This window comes from Panthera leo, chromosome C2 (assembly GCF_018350215.1).
Source record: "Panthera leo isolate Ple1 chromosome C2, P.leo_Ple1_pat1.1, whole genome shotgun sequence".
NCBI lineage: Eukaryota > Metazoa > Chordata > Mammalia > Carnivora > Felidae > Panthera > Panthera leo.
In genome coordinates, this window is record NC_056687.1 from 5509354 (window position 1) to 5522373 (window position 13020).

The following is a 13020-nucleotide window of genomic DNA, read 5'->3' on the forward strand; positions in this document are numbered from 1 at the left end:
AGCCTACAACATTTATTATTTGGCCCTTTTGGAAAATGATTTCCTAGTATTGTCTGAAAAAATTGAGCATTTTGATCCATGAACATTTCTTTCGGTCTTCATTAATTGTTAGCAAGAACTTTTACAGTTTTCAGTGAGCAAGTCTTACACATATCTTATTTAATGAATTTCTTAGCATTTCATCTTTTGATGCAAATGTATCATTTTTTTTAAATTTCAATTTCCAATTGCTTTTTACTAATACATTTGTAAACAAAATTAACTTTGAGTTGTGTACATTGAAGTATCCCATGACGTCCCTAAACTCACTATGTTTCTAGCAACTTTTTGGTAAGTTCTTTTTTATTAAGTATGACTTAGTTATAGGTGTTTTTGGAGAAACCTTTATCAGGTTAGTTCATTGTCTTCCTAGTTTGCTATGAGATTTGATCAGGATGTTGAATTCTGTGAAAAACATTTTTTTTTGTATCTACTCACTCTATTTCTGTTTTTGTATGTTGAAGTAGTGAGTTTCTTTCATTGGCTAATTCCTGAATTTAAACCAACCTTGCATTCCTGGAGTAAATCTCACTTGGTCATAATACATTGTTGTTTGTATGTTGATATACCTGATTTGGTAATGTTTGGTTAAGGATTTTTATGTCCGTGTCCATTAGGGATATCGGTCTCTAGTTCTCTTTTCTCTTAAGATTCTTGTCTGACTTTGGTATCAGGATAATTCTGTGTAAAATTGGTTTTATTTCTTCTTTAATTATAGGTAATATTTACTAGTGAAGCTTCCCGGGTTTTGGGTGTTATTTGTGGAAGGTTTTTAACTATAAATTAAATTTATTTATAGATATGACTATTAGATCTACCTCCTTTTTCTTGAGCGATCCTTGATAGTTTGTGTCTTTCAAGAAATGTATCTATTTAATCTAAGTTGTCAAATTCATTGGCACAAAGTTATTCCTAATATTTTGCTATTATGCTTTTAATTAAAGTAGAGTGTATAGTGATGGTTATCTTTTTATGGTTATTTGTAACTTGTGCCTTCTCTCTTCTACATCAGTCCTAGAGGCTCACCTACTGTTTTTTTTTTTTTTTTCAAAGAGCTAGCTTTTGGTTTTACTGATTTTTTTTTTATCTGTTGTTTTTCTGTTTTGTATTTCACTGATTTGAGTTATCCTCCTTATTTCCTTCCTTCTTCATACTTTGGGTTTTTCTTGCCCTTCTTGTAATAGCTTCTTAAGGTGGGTGCTTAGATAGTTGATTGGTGACCTTCTTCCTTTTCTAATACAGTAATTTAATGCTACACACTTCTAAGTTTTGCTTTTATCTGTTATCTCACAAATTTTGATATGGTGTTTTTATATTCATATGTATATATTCTTTTTTTTTTTAATTTTTTTTTAACGTTTATTTATTTTTGAGACAGAGAGAGAGCATGAACAGGGGAGGGTCAGAGAGAGGGAGACACAGAATCTGAAACAGGCTCCAGGCTCTGAGCTGTCAGCACAGAGCCCGACGCAGGGCTCGAACTCACGGACCGCGAGATCATGACCTGAGCCGAAGTCGGACGCTTAACCGACTGAGCCACCCAGGCGCCCCTCATATGTATATATTCTTATTACTCTGGTGGTTTCTTCTTTGACTCATGAGTTATTTAGACATATATCATTTAATTTTCAAATATTTGGGGTTTTTTTTCCAGATGTATGTGTGTTATTGTTTTCAATTTTCGTTTTGCTGTGGAAATAGAACATAACATGTGTTATTTTTATCTTATAACATCTACTGAAATTTGTATTATGACTAACAATATTGCCCCTTTTATTAAGTGTCAAATGTGCCCTCAAAATCAATATGTATTCTGCTATTTAGGGTGCAGAGTTCTGTAAATGTCAGTTAAGTCAAATTGATTAATAGTGGTATTAAAGTCTTCCATATTTCAAATCTCATTTCCTCTGCCCCCCCCTTTCTTTTCCTTTTGAGACTATAATTTTCAGTGTTAGAATATTTGATGTAATTTCAGAATTCCAGGATAACCTATTTCATATTTTCCACTTTTGCACTTTTTTTTTTTAACTTTGGATGTTTTCCACTGACCTAGGTTTAAATTCACTAATTTTTTTCCTCTGTCTAACCTGCTGAGTAGCTTGTTTAAAGATTTATTCATCTCTTACATTGTGGTATTTGTTTTTATCATTTTGTCTTTCTTATAGTTTAATGGTTTTAATATTGCTTCTGAACCCGCCCCCCCCCCCGTTTATGGATATTAATCATAATTATTGTAAAGTCCCTGTGGAAGAGCTCCCCTACCATAGTGATGTCGATATTTTTTTTCCTGGTCCTTTTTTCTTGCTTTTTTGTGTGTCTCGTAATATTTTATTGAGTATGGCCCTGGTGCATAAAAGGAAAGAAAAGTAGAGATTGCAGGAGGTTATACTTACTTCCAGTCCTTGTTATCTGCTTTTATGCCGAGGTCCTGGTCCCCCCAACCTCTGCCAGAGATGGGATTATTTATCTCCTTGTGGGGCTTTTAACTTTTTGTAACTAATTTCACTTAGTTGTCTGTGACTTCGACTTTCTAAGCGACTCAGAGAACAGTATGATTTTGTAGATGAACAGCCTCTCTTTTTTGTTGTTAGAATGGAAACGACATTCCTTCGTGTCTCTCTCCATTGTCAGCAGAAATGGAAATCTGTTCTTTTAATTGAAGTCTTCATATGTCCTCTGTGGCAGTTCTGTGTTGGTAGCAGCCACCTGTTGTGGGGATTCTGCTTGTCCTTCTTGTTCGGTGTGAAATGTCCCCTCGGTACATTATGAATTTCCCTGGTCTCTTTGGTGGGGCTGGGTTACCTGATCTAGACATGAGGGCAGGGAGGGCGCAGCCACGGTCTCTGCCACTGTGAGCTAAGGAGTACCAATTGGTAAGTGATCCGTTTGGCATGGAGATAGCATGAGAAAGTGTCTCCCTTCTCGTGTCCCCAGATGCAAAGCCTGAAGTTTCCTGCAGGTGGGGTATGGTGACGGTGCAACAGTGTGCATGTTCAGCTCCCACGAAGGATCTGGGGCCATGGAGACCAGCATGGGGCTCACGCTGTGGGCTTTCTCCAGGAAGATGGAATTGGTCTTTACCACTGGGTCCTGTCCCCAAATCCTCAGACTCAGGTCACACAGTAGGGAAGCTCTACCAGCTTATCAAGGCTTAGATCACCCTCTCCCAGTCTCACCCAGGGCCCCCTGCACAGGGATAAGCAACATAGCAGGCTAATCCAAACCGCCGTCTTCCCGGAAATCTCCCTAGACCACCCTTGGTCCTGCTTTTTATTATTTCTAAAAGATATTTTTTTTCAGAACAGTTTCGTAAGGATCTTCCATATGAGTCATATCACACCTCTGTCCACGGCACGTGTCATCGGTGGCATTTTCTCCTTGAACGCCGTACTCTGAGGAGAGCGGTGTTTTAATTCTGTGCTGTCTCACTGGCACCATCTGACTTATTTATTTAGACGACATTAAGTGATACTAACATGCACGTGTGTCTAGACTGCAGCGTGACTGTGCTTAGAAGAGAAACCTGCGATACTTGTATTCTCTTTGTACACTCACCGCAAGCAAAGTCTTCAAATGCCCTGTCCCTGGAACTTTCCTTGTTTACATTCATAGTAATTCCCTGGGAACACAAGGCTTCTATTTAGTCTCAGGAGAGGCGTCTACTCCTCTGCTGTTCCACTGTGATGTCTTTGAATAATTTATCAGCTACTTAACACTCATCAAATTTGGCTTTTTGTGTAGAAACGACCTGTAACAGTCTCTTACTCTCTCTCTCAGAGTCTGAAGCAGTGTCATTTTAAATAAATGTGCTTCTCTCCAAACAAGAATTTACACGTTGGGGAGAAACAATTCCGCATATCCCACGACTGCCCTCTAGATGGTAAATACCCCTCACTTCTCTGTGCTAAGCTGCGTGAACTTGAACTCACTGTCTCCCCTTGTGTGTTTCTGTCGGCATCATCCTTCCTCCTTCTTGTTCTCCTCCAGGTGCTGGGGTTCCCCAGTTCCAACCAATCGCCCTGAATGGCCGAATTCAGGTTCTGAGCAACGGGTCCTTATTGATCAAGCACGTTGTGGAGGAAGACAGCGGCTACTACCTGTGCAAGGTCAGCAACGATGTGGGTGCAGACGTCAGCAAGTCCATGTACCTCACGGTGAAAAGTAAGGAAGAAGAATGCTTTGTTTTACCTAAATAGGTCTTTCTGTGCTTAAAGTTGCCATTGTCTCCGCACACCTCTGTTTAAAACAAAACAAAACAAAAAACAAAATGGTGGTTGGCTGCAGCTGAGGTTTGAGGTTTTGCTCGCCTGGGACACGACCGAAGAGGAGGGCAAAAATCCAGCCGGTTGCAATAGGCTGACCGTGTGCCCGGTGTCTGGGGCCACATGCTCGTGTGCCTTGGGTTCCCTTGGCCGTGCAGACCTAGCAGGTGAGTGGGCCTCTGCCTTTAGCGCCCACATTTCTATTCTGTTGATTTTACCGCGGAAAAGCCCAGCGTATGGTCTTGTGTGTGCTCTTTTCAGACAGTCTGTTTCCACGCATTTTATGATTTGCAAGCTGGCTTGTCCCTAGGTTTCCTTTTAGAGATCCTTATGAAATCAAGCAGCCGGAAACCTCATTACCAAAGACACACAACTACAAGACAGGAACATGTAACACCCTGCCTAGGGTCCATGTTGCTGACCCGTTTTATAGGAGAGGGCAACTTATAATGAGATTATTTTTCTACTTTGGTAAGTAAACCACCAAAGGAAGGACGTAAAACGGGCCAACTTTTGTAAAGTTGCTGCTTTTTAGCAAATGGTTGGGCGCCTAGTTTACAGCGAATTACTTATGTCTTTGTCCATTTGTGCAATTTTCTGTTAGATAAATTGTGATCTCTTCCAGATAAGGCTTTGATCGGCCTTTCTCTTTTTTATTTTAATTGTGTTCTCGGTAGGCTGGAAAAGACCTCTACCGTATCGCTCATTAGAGGGATTGAATTTAAAAGTAAATCTCAGTGGGTCTTATGTATATGTGTGTGTGAGAGAGAGAGATTTAAGCTGACTGCACAAATGCTAGTATCCGCCCTATTTCACTCAGAATTTATTCTAGTCCGTTATTTCCAACGTAACGCTGAAAATATCAAGCTATTTATTTGCTATACTTTTATATCATGAAAAAATTACAGTTTGAAATAGGGTTGCTTTAAAACGTGTTTTGTAGATATCCAATACGTAAATTTGATTCTAAATTTTATACTCTGGAGGAACTGATTTGCAAGAATCTGAAGACAAATTGTCGTTTCATATAAATCCAAAGTTGAAAGGATAACTTAAAAAACTATAAATTGATGATATTTGAAGGAAACCCAAGAGCTGAAGACCAGTGTTGGCCAATATTGATCCATCTTTCCCCAATAAAAGAAATATATTTTTTAATTTGATTATATTTAATAGAATATGAATATGTTTGATTCTAAATTCGGTTATATTTTGCCACTTTGAAATATTTTAAAATTATAAAAATTCCGCAAGTCTATATCTATGCTGTAATAGATACAGGGCCCTGTGAAGGATGTGAATACTTCATCCACGGACTTATGTTTGGGAAGAGGAGATAACAAGGAAGTATATAGAGCTTACTAATATTAATGCAAGATGGAGAGTAATATAATATGTGCCATAGTTGTACCTTTCAGGGGAGGATATAACTTTCATTTTGTGGGGACTAAGGACCGTTTCATGGAGAAAAAGTCTTTTAAGTGGGTGGAATTTAAAAATACAAAAGCTGGTTTTCCCCAGATTTCCTCTCTACACACCTTTGATGCTCTTAGTGTGGGGCATGGGAGAGGACCACGGAGATGTCTTTCTGCCCTTAGCGACCTTTCTTTCTTGTGGGTTGATGGGGAATGGGTGTATACAACTGCCATCCAGTGGAATACACTGGAAAAGAGTTCCAAACACAAAGGCGCGCAGACGAGGGCGTGATTTACATTTGTGTGTAGGACCAGCGACTGCACAGTGACAACACATGGGTTTAAGTTCAGTCTTAGACGATGCAGTGGGTATCAACAGGTCCAATCCTTGAGGGTGGATAGGGGCGCTTGAGGAAGAGGGAACAGAGAGCAGAGAGAAGAAATTAAAACTCCCGAGGCAGGAGGTAACTCTGTCTGCGTGTTGTACCCTGTACATGGAGGGGGTTAGACAGGGAAACGTTTAATAAAGGTGAGCAAATGTCAAACAGAGATGGTTCTTAGAGGTGGCCAAGTTTAGATTCTGTCAAACCATACAAACTATTAGCAGAGAGATGCTTTTAGGTAACAGTTAATTCTACCAGTTTTTAACCCTTGGTGGGTTTATAAATGTGTTCAGTTTCAAGTGTTTGGTATATTTAACCTTTTAAAATCATACTATTTGAATTCTAGAAAGTAAAAAGAATAATTTAAGAAAGCTATAGAAACACAAAGACAGGAGATATACAACAAATAGAGGTGTTACTCAAATGATACCATTAAAAAAAAGAAACAGTAACAACAAACAGGGATAACTTCGCTTTTTCTGTGTGTATTTGTGTGACCAGACTACTTAGTGGATTAAAACGGACTCGTGGAGGCAGCACACAGCAATGCAAATCTGCTGCTTGGTGTTATCTATTTTACCATGAAAATAGGGAGGAGGGGGGCGCCTGGGTGGCTCAGTCAGTTGAGCATCAGACTTTGGCTCAGGTCATGATGTCACGGTTTGTGAGTTCGAGCCCCTCGTCAGGCTCTCTGCTGTCAGCACAGAGCCCGCTTAGGAACCTCTGTCCCCCCTCTTTCTGCACTTCCCCTGCTCGCTCTCTCTCTCTTAAAGATAAAAAAATAAACGTTAAAACAAAAAGGAAAGAAAATAGGAAGTTTGAGCACAGAGCACACCCTGGCTGACTTTATGCCCCTATGAATGGTAACATGTTTTATTGTTACTTCTGCAGAGGACAGAAGGGGAGCACTAAGCTGTAGACACACACCCACATGCACATGTGCAGTTACAGTGTGTGCACAACAAACCCAGATGCCTTCCAGGTAGAGGCAAGAAGAGAAAGAACCATCATCCCATTCTCTTTTATTTTAATCTCTTAACATGGCCCTAAAAATGGCATGCACCCACACCCATGTGCACACACACACACACACACACACACACACACACACACACACACTGCATTCCATACAAACACAGAAAAATCATCCCAAATGAACTAAAGCTACCTATTCAAACTGCAGCCAGGAGAGGAATGAGAGCATACCAGGGACACTACTGGCCAATCCCTGGGAAAACCATTGCATGGTATCACCAAAAAAAAAGGGACAAAGCGTCCTCCCCCTCTCCCCCAAACAGTTGATTCCAATATTTCGCACACTAAAGAATTTCTCTGTATTGTTGGAATTGGTTCCATAAAAGTGGTAACAAGTTTCCTTTGAGGTGGTAACTGCTATTTTGACAACCTCCAATCAGTTCTGTCCCCTAAATGAAGACCGTCTTGGGGAAAAACAAGGAATCCTACATTCTGGGTCAAAATTAGGAAAGTCCTCAAAGCCTGTGTGCCGTGGACGTGGAGGGCTGAAGTGTCATGTAATTAACAGGGAGCCCAGGGTAGGGTGAAGAGCCCCCCTGCCCCGAGGTTGCAGCCCAAACAATCTGGTCTTTCTGGTTCTCCACTTCTCATTAGTGATCTCAAATTGCTTTAGTTCTCTGACCCTGTAAAATAAGAAGAATCACACCTTTCATGGGGAGGGGGGGGTATGAAAATTAAATGGGATAATGTATGTGAAGATACACTGTAAATCAGAAAGCACTCTATGTACGGATCTGGCACATACACATAGCAGGTGATCCTGCTGGTTAGAGAGAAAGAAACCGTAGATGCTCATGGTGCTGCACACTGGAATTCTTCCAGAAAACCATTCTGAACAGGAAAATTAAAAGGTTGTAGGGTAGGAAGAGGAAGAGGAAACATGACTTCCGAGATCCAGGCGGGGGGTGCTTTCACTGTCCCTGTGATGCTGACCCATGGGGGTGGTGCCTTTGGAAACTCTTATTCCTGACTCCAGCTGTTTATGAATCATCAATAAAATGTTTGAGGATTTCAAACTGAAAAAAAATTGTTTGGGTAGAAAGGAGATTTCACGGTTTTAAATAAAAATTTTACGTACTCTCTCATTTTTATAATTCATATTTTTAAAAAGTGGGCTGCAAATATTTCTAAATGTAATAGGGCAGAACTTTCTGCCCGATCAAGCAATGTCAGGAAATTAAGGCGGCTTCTTGGACAATAGTCTGGATTCCCAGGACGGCTGGTGCTGGTTTTATACACATTTGAAGGACCTGAACTCTCCCAACAGCGCCGGTTGCCAGGGGCTCACTGGGGACGCAAGAACCTTGCACTGGCTGAGCAAGCCTCTTGTCTGGGAAGTTCTTTCACTCGGGTGCTTTCAAAAACCACTACTGCACTAGCAGAGCAATTTGATGGTGAACCCCCACCCCCACCCCACCACACACACACACACACACACACACACACACACACACACACACACACACATGCGTTTTTGACATCAGACACATGGAGGCTGTGAGCAGAGATGAGGCAACCAAGCTTGGATGAACCGTCAGGGACCGCGACCAGTGGGATAAAAAAATAACCCTTCAAATCCTTCAGGTTTGTTGGTCTTGCTGTTTCTGGAACCACATTATTCATTATTATCCCAGTCATAGCTTAGCTTTTACCAAAACGCGTGCCCGGAATAGGGACCCGAAACATCAAATGTTGTTGAGGACTTCGGCAGAAAAGACAGAGGGACCGGGCTGTCCTTTCCATCAGACTCTACTTTCTAAACTTTCTGTTTGGCCTCTGGTGACAACGCTGCACCCTCGCCCCAGGCCCACGGGGGCGCTGCAGAGCGTCTCCATCCCCAGACCTTGTGCGAGTTGGGAGATCTGGTTGGTTGTAGTAAGAAAAGAGCTGCCCCAGACCGCTGGATCTCTCAAGGGGATGAGTCGTTGTCCCGAATGTTTCTCCCAGGTGCCAGAATTACGTCCTCCCCTCCCCACTTTCTGCCTCTGGGCCCGCATGCTCCCTGGAACTGATCTCTGTGTGGATCTGAGGCCCCGATGCACAAACAGCTCCTTTTTTTGTCACTGCATGCAGGATGAAAGAACGTCCCTTACCAAACAGGAGCAGGGTGCTGCCCGGAGAGGTGGTTGCTCTCCGGATCCAGTGATGCCACTGCCTCTCAGAGCCAATCCGCAGGATGTGGTGGGGCCTTGGTCCCCAAGCCTCCCTCGGGCTCAGCCCAGGCAGGTCCCTGGGTATCATGCACACATCTCTTTTTCCTCCAGGATTCGGGCATATAGGCCTTGCAGCTCATGTACACTCACTGTCAGCTTTGGTCAGTCTGCTGGACCTTGGCCATGATATTTCTGGATAGACCTTGGTGATGTGATAGGATCTCAGGCCACTCAAGTCCTGCCTTTGCTGGGGAGGATATGTTGGGGGTGGCGTTCAAGAATCTACCGCCATCTCCGAGAATCCATTCAACTTCTGTGACTTCCTACCCTCACACTGTGTCCCCACAGATCTTTACCCTACACCTCGTTAGCTAAATAAAAATCCCCTCTAGTCTTTGCGATTGCTCTGTGAGCCTCCTAAAAGAAGGAGCAGGGCCCCCAGCTGGCCCTCTGTGAGGTTGTGATGGCCTTAATAATTCCTATAAAATGTTTTCCAGGCCCCTCCCAGTCACTTTGACAGGACACCCTTTCCTCTAAAAGCAAAATAAGGTTTGTTTTCAGGCTGCTTTGTTCTTAGCAAGAGAGGACAGTTTTGAATATATAGAATTACTAAATTATAATTTTTTTGTTTCCTAACCTGCCAAAATAGCTGAGTGGGTCCAATGCTGTTTTCCCTGATATTTTAATTCGGGAGCTTCTAAATTTTTTTCAACATTTATTCACTTTTGAGAGACAGAGAGAGGCAGAGCATGAGCAGGGGAGGGGGAGAGAGAGTGAGACACAGAATCATAAGCAGGCTCCAGGCTCCGAGCTGTTTGTTAGCACAGAGCCCGATGTGGGGCTCGAACTCACAAACCACGAGATCATGACCTGAGCTAAAGTCAGACGCTCAACCGACTGAGTCACCCAGGTGCCCCTTAACTCAGGAGCTTCTAAATCACACTTTGACTCATGGGCCCCTGTAGGCAGATCCCATGAGGTTCTGGGACCCCTTGATATCAGGTGCAAACGTGTGTTTTTTTGCTGAGGGGAAACACTGTGGCCTTCGTGATTCCCTCAAAGGGATGCATGATGCAAGAAGATCAAGAACCACTGTTCTGGAAAAATCACACCCTGGATGGCCTTGTGTATTTTCCTTGCAGTGTCTCTTGGAACATTGGACTGGAAGCAGCCAGGCACACGATGAGAGGGTAGAAGGGGCTAAGGACGAGTAAGCAGCCCTGAGCCAGGCACACAATGAGAGGGTAGAAGGGGCTAAGGACGAGTAAGCAGCCCTGAGCCAGGCACACAATGAGAGGGTAGAAGGGGCTAAGGACGAGTAAGCAGCCCTGAGTCAGGCAGCAGCCTGGGTTCTGTTGAAAACTAGGATTTTCTATTTCACTACCTTTGCTTCATGTCCACACTCTTACCGCGGCCTTACGCCACGTGTGACGTAAATGAATCAAAGCGATGTAACTCTGTGGTTGCCAGTCAGGCTCGAAGCTCACACAGCCTGGGCTCCCTCTCTCCAAGCCTCCGTAGATTAGAGTCACAGAAAATACATCTCTCGTGGGATCCCTATAAGGCTGGCATGACCCATCACTGAAACACTCAGTAAAAATTCCTGACGTGGTTGTTGCAGAGCAATGGCGGCTACTGTTGTGGTTGATGTTAGGGCTGTTATTATAATTATCATCATCATTCCTAAATTACAGCTTATGACTCCCCCCAAACAAGCCACATTAGTGTCTGTTATAGAGTATGAGGTGTCCCTGACTCCAAAACATCCAGGTGACACATTTTCATGACTTTAGAGTCCGCCAGCCCCCACTCCGATGTATTCTACATGTATGCACACACTCATATCCCTCACCCTTCCCTTTTCTGGTCCAGCTGTCAAAAATATCTACGCTTTTCATGGCAATGCCTGGGTGCAGGAGCAGAGGATGGGAAGGGGCAGGGGAAAGTAAGAATGGAAAAGGGGGGCCACTTGTAGCCAGTAGACGACGCTCCACGGCTGTAATTGCCAATGGTGGGTGGCGGCTCCTTCCAGGGAGAGCGTCTTGTACTCCACATAAACATTCGCATTTCACTTCTTAAATGAGCCTGGAATTCTACCAGCTGAAGATCCTTTGGGGTTAATAAGGAATTTGTAAAATGGGAAGACTAAATCACTGTAATTTGTTGCCAGCTCCAATTTCAGCCTCGTCTCTCAGTGTTAAGTGTTGAATTGTGTGCCCCCAAAATTCATATATTGAAGTCCTGACCCCTAGTATCTTAGAATGTGACCTTATTTGGAAATGGCGTCCTTGCAGATGAAATTAGTTAAAATGAGATTTTATTAAGAGTAAGGTGGCCTTTAATCTAATATGACTGATGTCCTTATAAAAAGGGAAATTTTGGAACTAGTCATGAGGGCACAGGGTCATGTGAAGACAGAGACAGAGACAGGATAATGCTGCCACCAGCAAAGGGAAGCTGGAAGAGAAAAAGAAGGATATTTCCCTAGAGTCTTCAGAGGGAGAACAATCCTACCAACACTTTGATTTCAGACTTGGGGCCTCCCGAGCCGTGATAGAATACATTTCTGTTGTTTTAGGCCACCCAGTTGGTGGTGCTTTGTTGTGGCAGGCCTGGAACACGAATGCACACAGTGATAACAGAGATCTTCTGTAGAGTCTTGTGTTTGAGAGAAGCACACTATAACGACATCACCTGCTCCAGCAGGTAAATCCTAATCTGTCTAAACCCATGGATACGAACTCTAGTCTGAAGAAACCACGAGCAGCCTATTCCCTTTGGACATAATTGGTTTAAAGATGGGCATGAGACCCAGTTTGGGCCAACAAAATGTAAGAAGAGACCTTCTGGAAAAGATTTCCTTATTCTTAATAGGCAACTGTGCCAGAGATGCTCATCTCTTTTGATTCTTGGCCCCGCCTGGAGGTGACACCTTGATCCGTGGCAGCCATTTTGGTATTGTTCCCAGGATACAACCAATATCTAGAAGAAGGTAGCATTAAGAAAAGAGGAAAAGTGGAGTTTTACCCCTACTGTACTGCATCTTGAATCCTCTGAACTCATAGTTGTAGAAGACTAATTACTCGGTTGCCTTTCTGTCTAAACCAATGTGGGTCAAGGCCTTCTTGTTTGCAACTGGAGACATCCCAGCACAATAGGTAAGGAGACAGCATCCTCAGAAATTCCTGGGACTTGATTCAGCCATGCTGCTCTCCTCAGCAGTCGGGCTGAAATAAACACCTCTGAGGGACTGGGGAGTTTTATTTGAGTTGAGGAACTATTATAGGGACTCATAAAGCCTGATGCTTTGGGTCGGGGTAGAACAGGTCTGAGGGAAGAATGGCATTGGAGGGTCAAGGACAGCATGCAGGTCTGGGGAACATCTGGTGTCCCCGGAGCAGGGAGGCCAGTACCTGGTGGAGGGAGACTGAGAAAAACAAACAGGATTTTTAAAAATGTTTCTCAGGATGGTACTCTTCTGAGGCGAGGTGAGTGTATTTTTCTCTTTTATTTAGTTGCTTCCTCTTCCTCCTCCTGTTTAGAGACTCCCTTCTACCCAGCAGCTGAGAAGTTATGTGTTGCCTCTTTGGGGTAATCTCAGCTCTTTAGGCGTTTCTTGGTTGATTAAGATCCTTCTTCCCCCACGGCCTTCTGTGGGTGTTGGCATCAGTCTTCTGAGTCCTCAGCTGTCACCCTCCACGCCGGCACCCACTGAGATGCCTTTATTCCCATC

General features: G+C 43.2%; 1 protein-coding gene across 1 annotated transcript in view; it reads left to right on the plus strand.

The window, feature by feature from the left end:
• Nucleotides 1–13020, plus strand: part of DSCAM (DS cell adhesion molecule) — a 754840-nt gene that overhangs the window by 523625 nt on the left and 218195 nt on the right. The window contains exon 12 of the mRNA XM_042902977.1: nucleotides 4027–4200. Within this exon, the coding sequence (XP_042758911.1) occupies nucleotides 4027–4200 (174 nt within the window). The remainder of the gene's footprint in view (nucleotides 1–4026; nucleotides 4201–13020) is intronic.